The sequence below is a fragment of the Cyprinus carpio genome, chromosome A8 (genome assembly GCF_018340385.1).
Source record: "Cyprinus carpio isolate SPL01 chromosome A8, ASM1834038v1, whole genome shotgun sequence".
In the NCBI taxonomy this organism is placed as follows: Eukaryota; Metazoa; Chordata; class Actinopteri; order Cypriniformes; family Cyprinidae; genus Cyprinus; species Cyprinus carpio.
The window spans coordinates 8897414-8921468 of NC_056579.1; the positions used below are offsets into that span (position 1 = coordinate 8897414).

At 34.4% G+C, this 24055-nt stretch overlaps 1 protein-coding gene across 5 annotated transcripts in view; it reads right to left on the reverse strand.

Annotated features, from left to right (window-relative positions):
* The window catches only part of prkcz (protein kinase C, zeta), a 107606-nt gene that overhangs the window by 18224 nt on the left and 65327 nt on the right, over window positions 1-24055 (reverse strand). For all 5 annotated transcript variants that reach the window (XM_042761961.1, XM_042761960.1, XM_042761964.1 and 2 more), the window contains 11 exons: window positions 20677-20808; window positions 19270-19366; window positions 18240-18298; window positions 17809-17997; window positions 13710-13807; window positions 12915-13001; window positions 10734-10869; window positions 10524-10611; window positions 10156-10275; window positions 8543-8622; window positions 6969-7058 (listed from right to left, as the gene is read on the reverse strand). In XM_042761961.1, the coding sequence (XP_042617895.1) occupies window positions 6969-7058; window positions 8543-8622; window positions 10156-10275; window positions 10524-10611; window positions 10734-10869; window positions 12915-13001; window positions 13710-13807; window positions 17809-17997; window positions 18240-18298; window positions 19270-19366; window positions 20677-20808 (1176 nt within the window). The remainder of the gene's footprint in view (window positions 1-6968; window positions 7059-8542; window positions 8623-10155; window positions 10276-10523; window positions 10612-10733; window positions 10870-12914; window positions 13002-13709; window positions 13808-17808; window positions 17998-18239; window positions 18299-19269; window positions 19367-20676; window positions 20809-24055) is intronic.

Genomic DNA, 24055 nt, shown 5'->3' on the forward strand with positions numbered 1-24055 from the left:
TCTGACTAGTACGCAAGCGGCTTACGCCCTTCTGTGTCAGCCTCGCCACAAGGATATGTTTATTACGTGTATTTACGCTTTGGTTTGAAAGCAAACAACGCATCGACACAGTGCGGCTGACACAGTAGAGTGTACGCCATCTGCGTACTGCTCAGAATTGCTAAAATGGTGCTACACTGATTTGGAGAGACACAGAGGAGAGGAATTATTGAATAAAGCCATTATTTTTGTTTTCTTCATGTACACATTCTCAAAGTATTCTCATTCTCGTCGCTTCATAACGTTATGGTTGAATCACTGATGGCAGATGGACTATTCTGACAATGCTTTTTATACTTTCCTGGACCTTGACACTGTTATTTATTTGGCAGTCTACGGGACAGTCACAAGCCTTCCGATTTTCATCCAAAATACCTTATATTGTGTTCCGAAGACGAACAAAGCTTTTACGGGTTTGGAACGTCATGGGGGTAATTGATTAATGACAAAATTTTCATTTTGGGATGGAGTAACCCTTTAATAGTCATACAATAACAAGGCCAATGTCTCTTAAAGGTATATAAATAATTTTGTCATTTCAATTCTGTCACTTTCATGTTTTTCCAGATCTATATTTGTGTATCTGCAATCTGTACTGAGTTTCTTTTTTTCTACAGAACACAAAATAAAATATTTTGAATAAAGATTTGGCATTTCATTCATTCATAAATATATACATACATAAATACTTTTGAAGACAAAAAAGAAAAAACATGTTTGGAACAATATGAGGTTGGCTGAACTATCCCTTTAAGATCATCTGTGGTCATGTGAAAGACATCTTTAATACCACATCCTTTTAACATTTTCTCCCCCATGTATATTTCCAGTGGAGAGCAAAAGAAAAACCGTGTTCAAACTAGCCTTCTCTCTAACATTCACAGATATCTGCTGTCACAGGAATGGATGATTATTATTAATACATTCAAACAACAGCAGTGGCAAAGCTGGCTGAAATAAAAATCCCACACGCGCGCACATTCATTGTTTGATCCCCATGACAGCATGTCACGGCTGTTCTGACTGTGTTCTAGAATAAAAGAGAAAAGCTTGTTTCTTTCTATTCGCCACTTAAAAAAGGAAAACCAGGTTTGAATTACAATGATTCATTTAATTAAGCCTATTTGAATAAAATGCTTTTAAGACCTAATCTTTTAAGACTAAACAATGACACTGATTTACAATTGTGTCTTTCCAAAAACATGAGAAAATACATTGATTTCACTGTAGTTGTGGATAAGCAAACAGGAAATCCACAAACAATCCACAACATTAGCTTCACTGTCATTTTTTAAAAGTTGTAAATAAAACAAAAATCCAGTATGTTTTACAAGACAATACGATTTCGGTTTCTCTACTTCAAAATTGTATGCTTAATGTGCTACTAAATACGAGATTTTTAAGTGTTTTAATACTATTAGTGTTTTTAAAAAGAGTAAGGTAGTCTAAAAGTAAAAAGCAAAATTTTTAGTTTAATTTTTTATTTTATTGTTTTTATTAAATTTATTTTATACTATATGTATATATTAAAAATACAAGTGTGTGTATATGAAAGAGGGTTTGTAAATAAATATGAGGTGATTCTCGGAGAGTCACAATTGCTCTATTACACACACACTGATTGTGTATAAGAAAAAGGCGATCACAAAGCCCATGCAACACACACACTGATCCAGAGTCTGAGTCGTAAAGCATGTTATTCATGCTCTCACGCGATATGTGATATGAGGTGACTCTGATTCCCACTTTGAGGAGTGAGACTGACTCCAGGTCAGTTGTAAACTTGACTTATGATGTCTGAGTGGAGTGTTTTCAAGTGCTCACAATTCAGATGGTTAGCAAAGTCCAGTTAGCCAGACTCGTAGATGTTGTAATTACAACATCTGGTTACAAAAAGCATTCCAGTGCAGCTGTGTTTTTTGATAAAATAGTGTTTGCAAGTCCAAAAATCTGAGAACATGTAACATTTTTCTAATTTCAAACATTTTTAATTAATAATGATATTTTTAGTACTGTATAATAATCTGAAATCTTTCTCATTCATTGTATCATAATGTTTCTTTTAAAACATTTTAATTGGTAATTTTTTTCTGTTTCTTACAAAATATAAACCTTTGTTTATTAAGTTTTAAATTCTACACTTTCAAACTGGTCTCAGACATTTGGACCCCATTATACTGTTTATGTTGCAGAATGTGATTTCAAGTTCAAAACTAGATTGAAAAGTTTGTAGACAAACTTAACATTGGCTTGAAAAAGCCTAGCTAGGAAGTTTTAAAAAGTTTTAAAAGCTTGCAGTCTGAAAGTTTTCAGTTTGAAGTAGTTTGAAAGTTAAAATAGTTTTAAAAATTAAAGTTTGAATGTTTTCAAGTCAATACGGTCTATCAGAAAAACAGATAGGTATAAAACATATTTGCTAGGGTACCTGGGGTGGTTGATTGGCTGTTTCTAGCATGACTAGCATGTTGCTAACATGTTTTCAACATGATTAGCATGTTACTAGCATGTTGTTAGCATTATTTTCAAGTTACAAACATGTTGCCATCATGATTCTAGTATGATTAGTATGTTACTAGTATGGTGTTAACTTTTTTTGCATGATTAGCAAGTTACTAGCATGTTTCTAACATGATTCGCATGTTACTAGCCTGGTGTTAACATTTTGTTAGCATGATTAGCAATTACTAATATGTATCTAATATGATTAGCATGTTGCTAGCATGGTGTTACCATGATTAGCAAGTTACTAGCATGTTTTCTAACATGATTAACATGTTACTAGCATGTTGTTATCATGATTGGCATGTTACTAGCATGGTGTTAACATTTTTTAGCATGATTAACAAGTTACTAGCATGTTTCTAGCATGATTAGCATGTTACTAGCATGTTGTTAACATGATTAGCAAGTTACTAGCATGTTGTTAATATGATTAGCAAGTTACTATCATGTTACTAGCATGATTCTAGCATGATTAGCATGTTACTAACATGATCCTATCATGTTTTCTAACATGTTTAACAAATTGCTAGCATGTTTCTAGCATGATTAGCATGTTACTAGTATGGTGTTAACATTTTGTTAGCATAATTCGCAAGTTACTAGCATTTTGTTAGCGTGTTTCTATGCTAATCCAGCTAAAACCATTTGATTCGGTAAAAAAACAGCTAAAAAACAGCTGAAAACCAGCTAAAACCAGCTAAAACCAGCCTGACCTGCTAAAAAAAGTGGCAAAAAAACACTTTAAAACCAGCTTGGGAGACCAGCCAAAGCAGCCAACCAGCTTAGACTGGTTTTAGCAGTTTTTTTTTCAGTAGGGAGTTGTTAAGCTTTACTATAGCAATAGACAGCTTAAATACACCATAAGATTCATAGCACAAAAGTTTTGATCCCCTCAATGAAATTCTATGGGATTTTAGTTGGATTTGATTGTCTGGTTTATGAAAACTGTACGCCGGATCAGTTAGAAAACATAAAGCAACCCAAGTCAGACCAGTCTGAAGGTCTGGGCCGAGTTTGGTAGTTGTAGCTTTAAAGGTCTAGGAGGATATACACTTTAAAATTTGGTCTCAGAAGAAGTTATTTTAATCAGATTTCAGTAAATTGGCTTTTTCAAGCCAACTTAATTAGAATAAAAATCAGAGAGAACATTGTTACCAATTTCTCCCCACTTGAGGATCTACATGCACCAGGTCTAAAACTAGGCTCTTGTGTCTTAAGGCTGGTCTCAGATGTGGACTTCCCTTTGCAGCCTCCCCTGCTAAATCTGTCTTTACATGCTCCCGTCACAGAGAGTGAGAGATGTGCTGCTTCTCCCCTCCAGGGCCCACACTGCAGACGGTGTGAAGAGGATCTGTCTGAGCAGAGAGAAAGTTTTGCACCAGCCGTACCATTCTGTCTCTCTCCCACTCTCTCAGTCTACCCCCTGCTTTCTCATTCAGCACGCTCTCTATCACTTTGTCTCTCACCGTCTCAGTTCACCTCACTCTTCTCATTCATCTTTCTCTCTCCTTTTCTCACTCTCTCCCACTTTGTCTCTCACTGTCTAAAATCATTTTCCACTCCTCATTCAAGCCGTTCTCACTCTATCTTTTGCAATCTGCCTCGCACAGTCAAAATCAGCCTCGCTCTCCTACTCTTTCACCCCCTCTGTCTCTCACTGTCTAAATCTCAGTCCCTAAAGGAACACTGAAGCTTCTCTCATTGCACTAATCTTAAATCTGTGGCTTTTTTCTGTTCTTCCTATTTCCACGTTCTTCCTCTCTACTGTAACATTTTCAAAATATTCACAACACTCTCCATAAAATATTTAGGTAGTATACAGGTGATTCTTCAATGACAGGCACTTTTATGTAAGCATATTTTTCTTGAAACTGAAAGATTTGAACTTACCAAGGTCATATTAAAACGGTCTTAGAAACTTTACTTCATCCTTTGAAAAGTAGCTTGAAGTAAATACCTTTTTTTGTAAAAAAATAAATAAAAAAATAATAATATATATATATATATATATATATATATATATATATATATATATATATATATATATATGGATAGATAGTTCATATACAAAATATAGTTTTATATTTATAATGAATATAAGATGTATTTTTATATAAATTATTAACATAATCTTTTAATCCTAAAATATGAAAATCATAAAAAATATGATGTTAAAGAAACTTCTTCGACATCTGGTAAAGCTGAAAGACGAATGTTCACTCATCACAGGCAAGTGCCAGACACACACGTGTACAATCAATCATCAAAATAAACATTTCTGAAATGCAACTACAGCTTATACTGAAGAGGCCAGGCTGAAAGAAATATAATGCTGCAAAGAAACTCTTATAGAAGAGCTGCAGCGAAAATATCCACTTGAAACATAGCAGGGTAGACGTAGTAATAGTTTAGACAGGCTATGTGATTTCAGTTGAGCATCAAATCAATGTCTTCATTCATTCTTGAGCAATTAACAACAAGTGTAGCACAACCCCATTCATTAGAAGAGCTCAGGGGGTTGATTCCACATATACAGCGGCTACGTGTGTGTGTGTGTGTGTGTGTGTGTGTGAGAGAAAGAGAGAGAGTCTGTGTGTCCAAACTCATCCATTGCCCTAGTAAAGTGGCGGAAAATCCCAGCAACTGAAGCATGGTGCATTAGTGACAGAACTCTAGAGCATTTAATTTCCTTTCCACGATGCCGACCTTCTGAATGCACATCAGGAAATACACAGTGGACACAACAAACCAACGCTAACCGCAATTACAACTAATAAACCGTGACAGATCACAGCAGAGCGCCTGGCTGAGGACTCAGTTATGTGAAGATGTACAGTGAAAGTACAGAGTCTCTGAGGCAAGCATGAGATGATATCGTGAAAAGAAGCTAATTTGCTGTCTCTGCAGTTTTGAATCTGCATGCTGTTTTCACAATCTCAGCGCTGATTATTATTTTTTTTTTTTTGATGTATCTTTTCTTTCATATAGTATTGTATGTCCGAATAAAAATAATTATTGAATTATTGCATTTACAGTACATGGATGAATCATTCATCAATAATCTGCATTTAGAAAATATATATGGTTCATTTCCATTTCAGGCCAATGTTAAAGAGTTTTCTTAACAAAAAGTAAAGTTTTTCTGAAACATTTGTGTTCTATCATATAAAAATAAACTATAATCTATAATAAAGTGATAAGTTTTTTATCAACTTTTGTGGCATCTGAACTACTTTAAACCCCTGTTGAGACACATTCAAGGGTCCAAGCCTTAGGTGGGTCAAAATCCCCAAATCCCCTATTTTGCAGCCTCAACAACTTCAAAATCAACATGAAACAATGTTCCCATTGTACTTCTGTAACCTGACATTTCTGAGAAAAATATAGGCAGAACTAGATTTTATCATTCTCTTTATCTCTCTGTCTTTGTGTCTGTCTCTCTCTACACTGCATCCAAAGTTCTCTTAAACATACTAATAAATCCATTAAACAAACACACACACACATACACACACCATTTTCTGCTGCTCCTGAATATTGTATGCTCTCTCACTGACTTTCATGTTTCAGCATTGTGTGCATCATTTATACCAGACCAATTAACATCCCCCCTTTAACCTTGTGCTGCTTCAGCAAAGGCTGAATCTCATTTGATATTCTCTTTCATTTCTGCTGCTGGTAAGGAGGATAACACCCAACTATCAATGGCCACACACTACATCCTCTCTACCCAAAGTGTACTTCATAAAAAACTTTGAAAGAGCTGCTTAGACAATCCTTGATTAACTTGTCTAAAATAGTGGTATTTTCTCCTCTTGTTCAGAGTAACTTCTTAAAAGCTGGGTTTGGGTCAATACTTTAAACCAGATAATCTTGAATCTCTTTAAAAGCAACTTTTGTTTTAAAGAAAAAAGTCATGCCATGAAAAGACTGATCCTACGTTTGATGACAAGAATTTCAAGAATTTTTTTTTTTAAGTATCAGATTCAGCCAAGCAACTAAATATTATTTTGCTTCCGAGAACCATTTATAAGAAATTATACTTTAATCACCAGAAAAATTGCCACAAAAACATGATTCATATCTCCTTTGAGCCAGACCATTTGTTCAATTCACAACTGATTTTCACATGTATGAATAATTCTGAAGACATTTTGAATATTTATAATTGTCATGAAAACCAAAACATTTGACTGCTTTTGTTATTTTGATAGATGCATTACAGCTGATACATACATAATTTGAAAAATCTTTATTCTTATTTTGTGAAAAAAAAAAAAATGTAATGGAAAGATTTATTGATATTTAAATAATAAGGTAATATTCTTTTTTCTTTCTTTTTTTTAAGATTCAGGGCTGTGTTATAGACCTTCTTGGTCTCCATATATTAAAAAGTGACATGTTTGTCAAAAACCATGTTTGCCTACCTGGTCCCAGTCTATGCTTCTGAAGAACGTATGAGACTTGATGTCTGTGAATCCGGTCTGAACTTGACATCCCAGCCTCTCTTTGGGGTCCTGAAGAGAACATACACCCTATTAATAACACACCTAACAAAAGCCAGATCTGGTGTAGAGAACTTTGAAAAAAAGAAACTTCTTCAATTCATGTACTCTTTATTTCAAGAGAATGGAGTTTAACCCAAAACGCATTTACTATTGCGTATGTTGCTGATGTTCTCTTGTGCTCTGAGACGTTAGATGAGAATTCAGGGGTCTGGGAGCGACTGGCTGAGCAGATCTACACTCATTTAATCCCAATGAATCAGGCAGCGGCTAAGAGGGCTGATAACACTGATTACAGGCTGCTGTTGAGTTTGAGGAACACCAGAGCTTCAATAAATGCAATTTGTCTCGACGATTAAAGGAAAACACTTCATTATTCACAGATTTAATCAATCCGACACGCACATGGGCCCTCGAAAAGAAGCATGAACACCCTCAAGATATCAGTTTCATCTGGAGGATGATGACCCTTCTTATTATAGCACATGTATTTGTTCAGTCAGAGGCAAACTGTGTGCACATTTGTGAAGAGTTAAGACCCTCATTCATAAACCAGTGTGCAGTGTGCATGAATTATGACATTTTTTTCCTCCCTCAGAGCATATTTGTTTCTCATCCATCTTTTTAGTGTAATGGAGCGCAACAGTGATCAAGGTTTCAGAGGAAAAAGAATAAACTACTCATTAAGTAAAAAATTATGTATGATGTAATTGAATCAGTCTGGGTTTACTTATCAAAAAATACAACTACTGACTTTTATGGTTGTTATTTTTTAAATGATTGTTATTAGATAGCAATAATATATATATATATATATATATATATATATATATATATATATATATATATATAGAATGAATGTATATATATAGAATGAATTTTTGATTAAAAAATTAATGTGAAATATTTAACCAAAAAAATACAAAACAGAATAAAGAAAATACAGAAACACTGAAATAACAGATTACTTCTCCTATCACTATATTAGACATTAGCTAATTTCACCTGCCGCTAGCCTCCAAAAACTCCCTGCTGTGGAAATTACAGTGAATCATGTTTCCATGGTAACGGTGACTTCTTTGATTGTTGCATTTCATTTCAGGTTTGTGGGTAGTAGAAATTTATTGAATTCAGCATGTTTTGAAAAAGAAGTTTAAAATCACGCTGACTTACAGTATGGCTTCAATAGAAGCATGACCTTCAAGATGGTAGGACTGTTTTGAAAAAAAATTTCAGAAACCTTTTAATATGCACCATACAGTACATTCAAGATATCTTGAAACCCTTAACCTTGGTATTGCTACATTAACTACTACTTGAAATACAGCAATACTAGTTTATACAGCATCTTTTTACTTCTTAACTCTTTATTTCCTTGGGGTTTATTGCCTAGATTTTTTCCCTCTTTTTCTTGTCTCCTTGTGTTTTGCAAAAACATGACAGCTATATCACACTCTTCAGTGTTCATTCACATACCACGTACACTTTGTTCTCACCTTGTTCAGAAAGCCTTTCAGCACACTTGCAGCCTTAACAGACAGTGACCTGGGAATCCGTATCGGCTTCTCCAAAATTACTGAAAGAGAAAGGTAGAAGATAAAAGAGTATGAGTCATTCTTGCAGAGTATGGCCGTCGTGTTGTGCGGCGGTGTTAGAGAGAGACATGCTTTAACCCACAAGCACAAAATCTCTCGCTCGTACACCCACACACTACAGACGCCTGAATAAACCCTTTAGTATTCAATCAAAGACTCAAAAGATTCCTCCCCGCTCCGTGTTTATTTCTGTAAATTCATAAAATTCTGTTGCGGTGTTAAGTGGATTTAAGCACACCACAAAATGTAAAAAATGTGTCTTTTTAATACGTCTCATCCCTGCATTTTTGGATTTCTTTTACAGCTGTGTATCTCGGGCAGCCGTCCAGAAGTAAAGCCTGTTAAATTTCATCTCTCTCAATGATGGAGTGCAGACGAGCATTTATCTTTCCCCTCTCTGTTTGTTTTCTTTTTCGAATGAAAAGCTAAAGGGATTTAGGTCTTGCTGGGGATTTGCCCTGCTGCTGTGACGCGGTTTGGATGGCGGCCCGAAAGCGGCTAAAGTGTTGGCTCGGCAGTGGCAGCATCTGCCCTGCTCCTGGGTGGGCGGCGGAGCGCCGGCAGGGGGAGGCCATGTAGGGCCGGGGGGAGGTTGGACTGGGATGGCGCTGCAGCATATGGACGAACTGAGGTTTGGATGGGGGGAACGGAGTTCCGGTTGAGGAGAGATATCCAGGTTCATGTCGTGTGTGTCTGTATGAATGAGAGTGATCCAGGAGCACGCTGGCCTCTCAGCTGGAGCACCAGAGAACAGACAGGGAAGCAGATGACCACACAGTCTCTGCTCTGGAGATGGATGGGAGATGTGGAAAGGGGGGATTGAAAGAATGTCTCATAAAGGAATGACACAAATGCCAGGAAGGGCTCACAAACTTAAATACATATATACTCCACGATACTACAAATCTACAGTAGCATTTAATGTACTTTTGATCTGTACAAAAGGGACTTCTTTCCCCAAACTTTTAAATGATCGTGTACATGTCATGTTTTGGTATAAGAAATATGTGTGAAAAGTAATAAAAGTAACTGGACCATAAACAGTCTAGATCATAAAATCAAATTTCATACACCATATCAAGAGTGATACACCCACAACAGATCATATTAACCCACTGTACCTCAAATAAGAGCACGCATCTAAGTGATAATGTCACTGCTTTAAAACCTTGAATAGTCGAATAATACCATGAATAATTTTCATATAAAGGAAATGTTTAATTAATTTTAAATAATTATAATGCAGGCATGTTCTAATTATTTAAAATCATCTGTATGCTTTCAATAAATATATAAAGATAAACATTATTCTAATGAAAACATATTCAGTCTTTCAGTTCAGTCACACATGTTTTAATGAAATCAAACTTGCACGACTGCACAGAAGAACTGATAGCAAATTGCATTCATGTTTTTAACATTTAACCAACAAATTAGAGATGAAAAGTGAAGAGTATTTAAGAAAGAAATTTGAGAGAAGGTGTGAAAAATATTAGGAAATAATATCTCCTCACCCTGGAAGAGATATTCCTCTGTGTTCATATCAGGATTGTCAGTGATGATGTCGAAAGGAGATCGGCCTGCCATCATTTCAAACATAAGCACGCCGAGGGCCCACCAGTCTACACTGAAGCCTGAGAGAGAGAGAGAGAGAGAGAGAGCAAAAGATGCAGAAAAAGACTGAGTTCAATCTTTATCAGTGTGATTCACTCAACAGTTCTTAAAAAAACACAATAAAATAAAATTTTAATTAATAGTTTTAGTTTTAATTTAAAGAATTTTAAATAACTTGCTTTTACTTTAATTACTAAAAGATAATTCTATTAAACACTGGGCTCTGTGTTACTCGAGCACATGTATGGATTCATGCAGTCACACCTACCGTAATCCTCTCCCCTCAGGATCTCTGGGGCGATGTAGTTGGGCGTCCCACAGAATGTGCTGGTGGTGTCACCTGGTCTGATTCCCTCCTGAAACAATTAAAAAACTACCCTGTGTTTTTACAGTATGTTTTTACTTAATCAGAGATATTCACTTCTATCACTGTTTCTATAACAGAGCTAAGCACTTAGCGATTAGCATTAGGTTTTACCTTGCACATGCCATAGTCTGTAATTTTGATATGGCCATCCTGGTCCAATAGTACATTGTCCAGTTTTAAATCCCGGTAAATAATTCCCTTCTCATGCAGAAAATTAAGAGCGATGCAAATTTCAGCAGCATAAAATCTGCAAGAAACAGGAAAAAAGTAGTTGTGTCTAAGACTCATTATTAAAACATACAGATGAGGAATAACTTAAGATGAATTGTTGAATTGCAAATTTAGCACACAAACACTACCATTCAAACGTTTAAGATTTTTCAATGTTTCTGAAATAACACCAGGCCTCTATTTATTTTTAAAAATACAGCAGAACATTGTAATATTGTGAAATATTTTAATCTATTTCAATTTATTCTTGTGATTTCAAAGCTGAATTTTCAGCAGCCAACATTACTCCAGTCTTCAGTGTCACATGATCCTTTAGAAATTATTCTAATTTGCTGATTTGGTGCTCAAGAAAGGTTTAATGTTAAAAACCGTTGTGCTGTTTATGTTTTTGTGGAAATTGCAATCAATTTTTTTTTAAGATTCTTTGATAAATAGAAGATAAATTGAGAAAAAGAAATTCAAAACAATATTTGAAAACATTTTATAACATTTTAAATGTCTTTAATGAAACTTTTTATCAGTTTAATAGTGTATATGCTTGCAGAATAAAAAAAAAAAAAAAAAACACACCTTACTGACCCAAACTTGTAGTTTATCTCAAGACACCTAAAACCATGCATCAACCAATCAGAATCAAGCATTTAACTGTATAACAATAACTGTATAATAACCTGATCTAACCAATAGTGATGTGACAAGTGTCCAGTTACAAGCAATTAGTTGAAACTGGCATTGTGCATTAGTAAAAACAGAGGAATGGCGTGACAAACACACCCAATAAGAAGTTTTAAGTTAAATGTGTCCACCAATGATATTTCACAATGGCACAGTGCCGCACACAAGGAAACCAAGCAATTGTCAATATGCTGAAAATTCAATATACAGTACATGTGAGATCAGCACAGAACCTTAGATAAATATATATATAAATAATTTTTCCAGAATTCCCCAAGCGGGTACTGTGCTTCTAACTGTCAGCGTTTGCCTGTCTAAAGTTAGAAAAAACAAAGATAAAAAGAAAGGTGTTCTAAGTAGGAAAAATGAGCTATGACATTTCCGATCAGGTTTCACGTCTGGCACTGGCAGTGTTCACCTCATGTCGGTGCGCAGCAGGGGCTCATGAGACCTTTAGGAGCGTCTCATGAATATTTATGCTCATTACTCGTAATTAGCATGTTCATTTGCATATGTGTGGTGTGCAGGACGCATATTGATAGGGCTTGTCGGAGTGTGCTTGACTCACCTAATTAGCCCATGTTTGATCTCAGTTTATCAGACGAGTGAAAGGGGCATTACAGCAGCGCTCTGATCAGTCACTGTAACAGGATTCATCATCTAACAGACCGGCCTGCCTCACAGACAGAATTATATTGCCTAACAAAAACATATGAGATCTGCATTCAAACCAAAGGCCTGGGTTTGGTTTAAACATTACGATGGACAATTTCAAGTTAATAAAACTTTTTTTGAAAACTGTCTGCGATGCTGGCAGAGCAAATGCCATGAGCTTTAAATAAGGCTTCAAACTTGTGTACATGCAGTTGCAACTCTATTTTAAGAAAATATTTTAAATTCAAGTAAACCGATTTGAAACAGTAAAATTCAGTCGTGGCCTAATGGTTAAGTCTCAGGTCCAGGAGGAATTGTCGGTGGGGGGAGTGAATATATCACTGTTTTTATAAATAAATAGGCAGCACAACTGTTTTCAACACTGATAATAATAAAATAAATGTTTCTTGAGCAGCAAAATCAGCATATTAGAATGATTTCTGAAGAATCATGTGACACTGAAGACTGGAGTGATGACTGCTGAAATTACAGCTTTGCCATCCCTGGAATAAAATACATTTTAAATATATTCAATTGTAAACAGATTTCACAATACTACTGTATTGTCAAATCAATTATGACCAAAAACAACTTCTCTTTGTTCCTTTTCTCTTTCATTCACACATTTAATCTATCCATTCATTTACGCAGTAATCTAACCTATCACACAAAAAATTATGTCTAATCTAAACGACCCACTACATTAAAAATATTAAATAGATAATCAAATACCTGGCATGTTCCTCTGGAAGCTTACGCTGCCTCTGCATATGGAACATGAGATCTCCTCCATTCACATACTCGATCACTAGAAACAGCCTGAACGAAGAGGAGGGGACATTCATTAAATTCAGATGTGCTGTGTGTGAGAGATATGCTGTTTACAATCACATTTCATTTAGTCATGAAAGAGATCGAAACCCTGTTCCATAACTCAAAGTGACTCTCTTAAATTTTCAGTAGTTATACAACTAGTTGTTTGTTGCAAGTTATTAATCCCTAATGTTAAAGTAATAGTTCACCCAAAAATGAAAAGCTAGAGATTACAGTTAATAAAGTTTTAAATATGGATATTTTTCCTACACAAACACATTGATTCACTTCAGAAGGCCTTTATTAACCCCCAGAGCCGTGGGGAGAATTTTTTACTTTTTTTGATGGATGGATGTACTTTATTTTGCTTCAAAATTTCTTTATTTTGCTTCAAAATTATAAAGTTGGAAGAGCCAGGACTCATTTTAATATAACTCCGATTGTATTCATCTGAAAGAAAAAGTCATATGCACTTAGGATGGCTTGAGTGTGAGTAAATTATAGGGTAATTTTCATTTTTGGGTAACTGTCCCTTTAAGTACTGACGACGTCTCGGGTTATGAAAAACAGCAGAAAATAGTGATATTGTGCATATGAAGAGCTAGAGTTTCATCAAAATCAGACTTTTATGGTTGTTTTCTTGTGGTGGACCTTTCTTATTTTGAGTGTACAACTGAAATATGGTTTGCAAAATCAAATACATTCTCCTCTCACCGACTCTCTGTCTGGAAGCAAGAGTGAAGTCCCACTAAGAATGGATTGGTTGATGCTTGTTCAAACACGTGTTTCTCTGTCTGGACCCAGTCAATGTCCTACAGCAAAAAAATAGAGAGAGAGAGATGTATGACTTATGAATAAAGAACTGCAAAGGATCATGACAGCAAGAGGTTTCACTGCTTTCTAAGAACTAGAGGAGAGGACATGATGTTTCACCGCCTCTATTGAGGGACTATTGTAGGAAAAAACAAGCCTGTGTTTTCTGAGAAAAACCTGATCTATTGATTTTTTAACAGTGGAAAACACTTGGCACTATTGCATGCTGTCACTTGGGGAGTCAAATCTCGGAAAATGTTTTAAATAAGAAAAGCACCTTTCTCTTCTTCTTTACAAAGACATGTATAGTGCAGAAAGAAACAGGGAAAAGAGAAACAGACATGTAAATAAATCACAAGATCAGTCAATAAATGTATAGAATTTATGGTATCTTTCAGATAAACACCTAACACTCATTTTTTTTTGGTCAGAAGCAAGCTTACACTTTAATTTCACAAAACCGTCCAGACAGGATGTTACAAAACATCTGTACTGAGAATGTGTCTGGGTGTGAAGACATGGCCCAGAGATGTGTTGATAAAGTCAAGTGTTTTTGTTCTGTCAACACTTTAACATTAAGCAACACTTATAATCAGATCAAAGAATTCAAGAGAACGTCTGTTACCCAACAAGCTGAAAAATGACAATGAACATCTTTTTGGAGGCTAAGGGTGAAATGAGAGATTTGAGCCCAAACAAACATGTTTGTTTTTCTGTCATGTCTGGAACTTTCCTTTGGCGAATATTGTTTTTAAACCCAGCTAATGATGTTTTCTCTCACCTGACCTTAAACTTGACACTTACAGAAACCTTTATAGATTTTTAGATATTAATTAGCATGTTTACTGAGTTGTTTTCCTCATGGGACATTCAACTCCATGATGCAGGCAAAACCTGACCCATACACACAAAGCCTGATTTCCAAATTTAGAGCAATTTAATTTCCTGGACGAGTGGAAAGCAGATTACAAGAAAGCAGTCTCAGCATAAGGACGTGAAGAGAAACAGATGATGATATATATATATATACACACACACACACACATATATATGTGTATATATATATATATATATATATATATATATATATTATTTTCTCCCTTTCACTCATTTCTCTCTGTTTCTTTCTTTCCTAGTTGTCGTCCCCCCAAATAGAATATCTGAATGATTTGTCTTGTCTAATAACAGTAAGCTGCTGACCTCTAACTTCTAACATAGTATGTTTCCAGTATTTGTAATAAAATAGAATGTTTCATTTTACTATCATTGAAATACTATTAGAAATTATTTTTAAATTAGTTTTTACTTTTATATTATCCAGTTTCATTTTATTTTAGTTTAAAAAAAATTTTGGTTTTGTAATTTTTATTATTTTAAAATATTTATATATTTTTCTTTTTAATTTCATTTTAGTTGTAGTTATTTTAGTACATCAAGTTAAACTAAATTAAAAAATAATTGAAATAAAATGTTACATTTTTATATTTTATTTAGTTTTATTTAAAATGTATTTTACTTCAAAAAACTAAAGTGTTTTATGGTTATTTTTAGTTTAAGTAAACTATAATAAACCTCACTGTAGTAATCAAATAACATGGGCATTTATTAATTCATTATTTTTTTAACATCATCGGGATTTAAAGCTAAAATTTATATGAATCTATAAAGGGATAGTGTATATTTCAGCTGCTGTGTGACTAGTCAGCATTTCTTATAAGTTTTCCAACATTTAATTTTTAACCACTTTAATGGTCTGCAGTTTATTCATGCCCAAATCTCTCCCTCTGTGCATATGAGGTGCACAATTGCATATTATAATCAAACAAAAAATAAAAAAAAGTGTTGTAAGTCCCCCAATTGTAAGTCGCTTTGGATAAAAGCGTCTGCAAAATGACTAAATGTAAATGTAAAAAATTGTAGATGAACTATAAAATTCCAGTCCTAGACGCTGACAGATCAATACAGCAATCCAGCCAAGTTAAAATAAACACCATAGTGCCAGTTATGATGCAAAACATTTTTTGACCAATAGTTATGGTGTATATCATTGCACAGTATCCACAGAGGGGGAAAAAACAGAATAAAATTTCTTCTTGCACCTTATTGATTAAATACAGCATGTCAAACTGCAATTTGTTGCATAAAATGCCAAATTGAATGCATCATTATATTTTTAACCTTAATGAGTGTGAATGGTGAGTGCACAGCATACACAGAACACATATGTACAGTACAGTAAAACAGACAGAGAACACATTCCTTGAAGAAACGCCTGCTTTCCAGGAAGCCATTACATTGTTTGTGCCTATTCAGAGGTCAACTGCATGTCTCGGTCTCTCTGGAAGGACCTCTGCTCTTCATGAACTTCATTCATGTGTATTAGCAGACAGCCATGTGACTTTATGTTCCTGAGTAAGCCAAGTTTACAAAGACACAATAGCTCTGACTGTACAGAGTTGACTTTGTGATGAATAGCGGTAGAGTTCGGTTTGTCTTTCTATTTGATTTCTGTTCACCCATATCAGGTTTCATTACAGAGAGAGAGAGAACAGATATGGCTAATGCTACAGCGCACAGAAACACGGTTTCTCTTTGATTTGACAACTATAATGACTTTTAATGTTTTATTAGTGCTTTATCATAAATTCAAAGCTCACTGCAATAAATACACTACTGTTCAAAGGTTTGAGATCTCTCATGCTGACCAAGGCTGCATTTATTTGATCAAAAATACAATATACTGTCTAATATTGTTAAACATTTAAAATAACTGTTTTCTACTTTAATTATATAATGTTATTTAATTCTTTGATGTCAAAGCTGAATTTTCAGCAGCAATTACGCCAGTCTTCAGTGTCACATGATCCTTCAGAAATCAGTCTATGTTGAGTTGGCGCTCAAGAAAATAGCTGTGCTGCTTAATATTTTTACAGAAACTGTGATATATATTTTTTTCAGGATTCTTTGATAAATATAAAGTTTGAAAGACCAGCATTTATTTGAAATAGAAATCATTTGTAACATTATAAATGTCTTTAGTGTCACTCTTGATCAATCTAATGTGTCCTTGCTCAATAAAAGTATTAATTTCTTTTAAAAATCTTTATGACCCCAAACTTTTGCATGATAGTGTAAATAAATAAGTAAATATAAACTTCTTAAAACATTACAACAATATAAAAACTTGCAGTTATTTCAGTTTTTTTCCCAGGTGAAATTAATAAGCAAGAACCTAAATATACAAAAAAGCAATATCTTTTCTCTGACAGTTGGAATGTGGGTGCAAGCAGGCTGTTTTTAAAACAGACTGACGCATGAAAATGATGTTGTGACAAAGTGAGTAATTGAACTCTTATGACAATTTAAAAAAGGCTCCCTGAAAACAATTTGTGCATTCTGCTTTAAACCCCCTCTTTCATTTATCTATTATTCCAAAATGGCATTTACTTCTATTATTATCTGTAGATGTTTTTCTTTTTCTGATGGTTTTTGTTTTTCTTTGATCTCATGCTCAGGATAACAATAATACAAATGATTATGAGCTTCATTTGGCTCCTAAAAATGTTATGGGAACACAAGAGAAATGAGAAAATATATAATGCACAGGTATTATAACAGTTTGCTAAACAGTGACCTTCATCTTTAGTATGATCATCCTGAAGATGAACTGAAAGCTAGTAATGGTGGGAGGACTTGGTCATTTAAAAGCAGCACAATCCCACAGCGCCATCTACAGGTGACTACAGTACACTTTCTGTATTTTCACAGATCTGTGTGAGGTGAAACACAGACACCACGTTTTAGCCACACAAACAAATGGCAACACAGCAAACAAATAGCATACAATTTGATTGCAAATATTTTTGAATTTTTGAATCTCCTTGCAATTCGACAAACTTTTTTTGCGACAAAATTGCAACTTAAACCTATGAAGCATAATCGTGATGAAACTGAAGCAGCCCCACCCTCAAGCATCATCACCATGACAACAGTCTGTTACCTCATCATCATGGACCAGCTCTTTCTTCACCACCTTCATGGCATAAATCTGTTCGTTCTTCTTGAGTCGTACCAGCAGCACCTTGGCGTAACTGCCCCTCCCAATCACCCGGATCAGGTCAAAGTCCCCCAGGCCAAGACCCTGAGAGATCTGAATCCCCTCGATACCATCCACCACCGCCTTCAGATCCTGTGTGCACACAGTGGAAAACTATTATTATAGTATAACTAATATTATACAACTATTATACAATTTCTATCAAACACACTCAAAAAGAAGCAAAAATACAGTAAGGTTTCATGTAACATGTGTTCCTGACTTCCAGTACTAACTATATGGATATGAAGAATGTGAATAAGAGCGTTTGTACTCTATTATTATTGAATGAGACCCCCATAAACATTATGCAGCTGTTATGATCTGTATCTTACCTCTGTGTCATCTTCAGCTTTCTCTACTTTCCGGTTGTGAGCTAAAAAAGGGACTGGAACTGAGAGACAGAGAAAGAGAGGTGTTTTATTATTAATATGTTTTATCTATATATTAGGAGAGAGGATAGGAGAAAGTATTTTAACATTGAAAAAAATTACATTATTTCCTGTCACGTGTAACAGAAGTTGGATTGTCTAATTCACTATAGTGAACTGGTTCATTCAGATGCTTTATTTCAATGCAACAGTAAAAAAAAAAAGATCATCACCTAGAAATAATTATGAGCAATAATATTAATAATAATTAATAATATATTAATCTATATAACTATATATTAGAAGTGGATAAGAAAAGGTATTTTAACATTAAAAAAAATTATAATTCATCAATCTGATGAATTCATTAATCTGATGCATGACAGAGAAATAATAATTTTCAGCAAAAACACTATTATTATTATTATTATTATTTAATTGTGTTAATATATTATTATTAATAATAATAATATATTATTTTTTATTAGAAGAGGACAGCAGAAAGTATAACATGAAAAAAAAAATCTAATTCATAATTAGTTTGATGCATCACTAAGAAATATTCCCAGAAGTCTTTTACACTTAATTTATGTAGTTACGTTTTTTAAACAACATACAATCAAATTGTTATTGTTCTAATGTCACCAACCACAGTTTAACCCTCTAAGTTCTCCCTTACAATCGAGGGATTTTGAAATCGGTTAAACGGAGTCATTAAAAATAATTGATTATTCATAATAATAATATATATTGTATAATGTGTAGTGCTATCAGATCCCAGTAGGGGGCACCACAGCCTGGACTGTCTCAGAAGAATAAGCATGTCTTTCGCTCTCTTTCTCTCTCAGCTGGGTCAATGTGACATTACTCACACCTGACGTACTACAGTATCCTCCCACAGTCAGCAGTGCCCTCTGACAGACAGAGGACAGAATGACCCCGATACCCATACAAAAACAGCATTTAAACACACACAGCGAGGATGGAGACCTACTTGCGTCTGTTTCCTCAGGGTCCTCAGGGGGGATCTCCACTTCCTCTCCACTTTTATCATCGTCTACCAACGGCTCCTGCGATGGCATGACTGGATCCTGCAGAAAAACCCAGAGATTATACAGGCAGGCTATTTTTCAATGGTCTTTTTCCCCCTCTCCTCTTTGGGGGTTCTAAATAAAAATGTCACTTATCCAAACATGACATCAAAACTGACCCTATTTACTTTCTTAATAAAGGTCCCTTGAGCAAGATAATTTGTTCTAGAATTTTTTTATTATTATTTGAATACTTTTCAAATTTTCTTGACCACAACAAATTAATAATAATAATTATCTATATTAATAATAATTTTGTTATTATTGAAAATAATAATATAATAAATTATAATAAAATTATATCACATTATGAAAATATTTATTATATATATATATAGTTATAAATTAATACAATATATAGTTAATAACAATTAAAAAAATAAATTTCTATTAACAGAATATGAATATATAAATTTTATAATAATAATAATATTTCCAATTCTAATATTAAGGAGATTGTTTTAAATGTTGACCAATAAATGTTGTATTTTACTTTCTATTATATTTTATTATTATTTATTTAACAGTATTTTTTAAACAGTATTTTAATATCTTGCAATAGTGGCACTTTTAATATCATAATACTACATTTCTGTATAATGTGTGCCTCTCTGAAGACATGGGAGTCAGTTATATCTTAGTATTCTTAGTCAAGACCATAAATGTGTAACTACAAACTAAAGACAAACACTTGTGAGAAAGTGAGATGAAACAATGAAAGGAGGTAGTCCTTGAAAAATGCTCATCAGCTTTGGAGTCTATTAGAAGAAAACCTGACGTAGGAAATCTGAGGTCTGATGCCTTCTGTCATGTAAATAAACCAGAAGTGCATTGCTGAATTTCAGATTGAATTTCTGACATATGAAACAACCGGAGAAACAGTTTCTTGCAGAAGGTGGTGTTGTGGAAATGTTTTATGTGACAGTTTTCAGTCTGTGATTTCAACATTCTGTGTAAGTTCAGAATCAGGTCAATTCAATACTGACAAGACAGTGTTATCATCTGACAAATTCCACAAGGACGATCTTTGAAACACTGTTAGAAACTCCAACAACACTCTTGAGAAGTGAGAAAAGATGAAAAACAGCTTAAAAAAAAAAATTCCTTAAAACTGCAATGAGGTTTTTAACAGTAGTGGATGTGCTTATCTGAAAGAAATGGCAAATAAAAAAATAATTATTTATAGTTTTATATTTTGCAAGTTCAATTTTCAATTTTTGAATGATTTTAAGTCTGGGGGTGACTGAATTAATACTCTCAGTCACAACAGACAGACAATGAATATTTTTAGATCCGACTGAAATACTCACCATATGCCTTTGACAGGTCAGTGGGACGAGCTTGTGACAGCGTTTATGGACCAGTAGCTTGCAGTTGATACACTTGTAGCCCTGACGCCCCAGTCCCCATATCCTCTCGCTGCAGTGGCCACAGTATGCTTTCTGAGAGACACAGACAGACATGATTACTGAAGTAAGACTAGCCTTATCTATGATACATTTAGCAAGTTGAACCACTACAATGAAAGAGTAAATCAATAAACTTAAGCAAACTACGAAAGAAAAAAGGGATGTCCTACAGATATCACATGAGCAGAAAGCACACATCAGCTGAGTAATGCATTCTAAATTTCACACTAGTATAAAACTAGAAATGAAACACGGTAAACACTGTATTTTTGATCAAATAAATGCAGCCATGGTGAGCATAAGAAACTTAAACATTTCAAAAACATTAGAAAAGTCTTACCAACTTTTGAATAATAAATATAAATACATATTTTATAAATAATAAAGAATTTAACTGAAAATAATTATTGACTTTTTCATCTCATTGGCAGGACAAGTATCATGCATAATTCTGTACTATATTATATTTAAATGACATGTATTGGTAAAATTGCAAGCTGTCCACGTACAACTAACACACACTTTGCACCTGTACATACTTAAGGCCTAGATAATGCTAGATGTTGTTTAAAATCCAGGCACAATCAGAAGACTCTGCTGACAGCACTGTAACCAACATTAAGGTTTCAAACAAACACACACACACACACACACACACACACACACACACACACACACACGCACCTGCTCACACACAATAAATACAGCACAGGAGGACATGGGCAAGACCAAGAAAGATGCTAAATGATCACATTACAAACCAAGCAAAAGTCTTCTGTCAAGCTGTCCACCAGGGGGCTCTCTAACAGCAGGACTTCAGTGCATCATGTAGCATAATCCTATTAAAATATACAAATCTTTCATTATGGACATGCACTTCCTCTGACAGTTTCCCCTCTCTGCCATAGCAGATAGCTGAGCATCATCTGTTTAACAGACCTTCAACAAACCCTCAGAGAAGGACTTTCTGAATACAAGATGCTCTTCTTGTCAGTGCTAGACATTTCCTCCGTGTTCCCTGACTCTATTTCACAGCTCTGTGAGCATGTCATGATCCCTGTGCTGCTGGTGAGTTTTTAGACAGCACTTCCTCACCATCTAAGGAGATGTTCACCTGCTGCAGTGATTTCGCTGTATCTCTGAAGCCTCGAGCCCTGATAAATGACCTACATTTTCTTGCCGCTTTCCATCAGGTGCTCAATTTATGTAACTGGGGTTAAACACTGAGAAATCAGGGCTCCAAAGTAGCTCACATATTATCTAAAGCTTGAAGCTGAAAAATAAATAAATAAAAATGTTCTGCTTATGCTTAGGGATGTAAATAGTAAAGAATTTTTAATATTTTGGTTCCTTTATGGCTTCATTAATAATTAACTTAGCACTTGAAAAATTTAATTACTTAATCAGAATCAGGAAAAGAGAAAAAAAGAAATGCACTTTCATCACCAAATGATGACATTATTGCAATACATTTAAAAAATGTTGTTGTTTACAGAGACTATTTAATGACTTTTCAGTGGCAGCATAAATGTTATAATTCAACTAACTAGTTGTAATTCAACTAAAAAAAATAAACTGGCTAAAGTCAGAATTTATTTTGTTGAACTAGTATTAAAATCATCCTGTTTCTTTGGGAAGTGAAGTATTAAATTTCTGTTTTATTTCCGTCCAACAAATCTCAAGAACCTCCTCAAGGATGATTATTAGATCACCCATCAACAGGAAATGATCAAAGAAGAACACCACAGAGACACCTGAAGATATGCAATAATTATTCTTAGAAATGTGTGCAATCTTTCATATAAACAGTCTTTTTCTTCATCTCTCCCCCTCTCGCATCTGAATCCCAGCACAACTTCCACCCCCTGAACTTTTTTAACATATCGAGCCAGCACTGCTAAGCAAATGTAATGCCAGAGAAACAATGCGTTTCTGCACCCATTTAAAACACATCAAGTCTACACATATCAGGCTTCCATTCAAGAGAGTGGATTAAACTTTAAACTCAACCAATTGTCCCCAACAAATAGCAAACATTAAGCACAGCTGAGCGAATGCGGCCTTCAGGGGCAAGCGTGTGCCCCACGTATCCCAGATACAGCAGGAATAACATGGGAATGTAAATCAAGACCCTCTATTCTCAAAAAAAGAGTCCTACTGCCCCTGATACATGAATGCAGCGACTGAAACATATAGTGGCCGAGAGAGCTCAACGTGTTGCAAATTAAAAAACACCTGCAAATTAAGAAAACAGCTTCATCAATTTGACAACACACGTGCTGAAAATTGACAACACAGCCAAATACAGAAACGCGCTATAAATATGCATAGACCAGATCAGAAAAGTTTAAGGGAAGCACGTTTCTTTGTGTTGTGAGATTTTGCAGCGCGTTTCCTATTTGTTTGTGTAGTCAATTTGCAGCACGTTTCTGTATTTGGTTGTGTTGTGAGAATTTGCAGTGCGTTTCTTTGTTTGCAGCGCAATTCTGTATTCGGTTGTATAGTTAGAATTTGCAGCGTGTTTATGTGTTTGGTTGTGTTGTGAAAATTTGCAGCACGTTTCTGTATTTGCCTCATAATATCTGAAGTATAAGTGGGTGGGATAGAGTGATGTCCCAAATTCAGACAAAAGAACAGCTAATTTCTAGCCTTTAACCATTTTTAATTTTACCTTCAATAAAGCTGGTTTTGAATTAAGGTTGTATCGATTAAAATTTTTTTTTTTAATTAATTTATTATATGATATGCAGATTAATTTAGTGAATTAATTGCAATTAAATCACAAATATCAATATTTGCTCAAGATAATTCAAAGGCATTATTGTGATAGATGAGTAAAGCATATGAGTGAATAGACAAAATGTGGTCAATGTATTGTTTCCATATTAATTAATTCATTATACTAAAATTAAACATTACATTGAAAGCTCAACTGATGAATTTTTTTTTTTTGATGTGCAGGTTAATTTAGTGAATTAACTGAATTTAATCACAAATATCAACATCTGCTAATCTGCCAAATTAAGAATTCAAATACACTATTGTGGCAGATCAGTAAAGCATAAATGAGTGAATGGATAGAAAGTGGTCCATATTAATTCATTTATTATACTAAAACAACACGTTAAATTGACAGATCAATTAGTGAATTAAAAACATGATGTGCAGAATAGTAAATTTCAATTAAATCACAAATATCTATATATATATATATGTATCCAAAAATAAATAAATAATACAATTCAAAACACAAAAAGTGGTCAATATATTGCTTTCATAT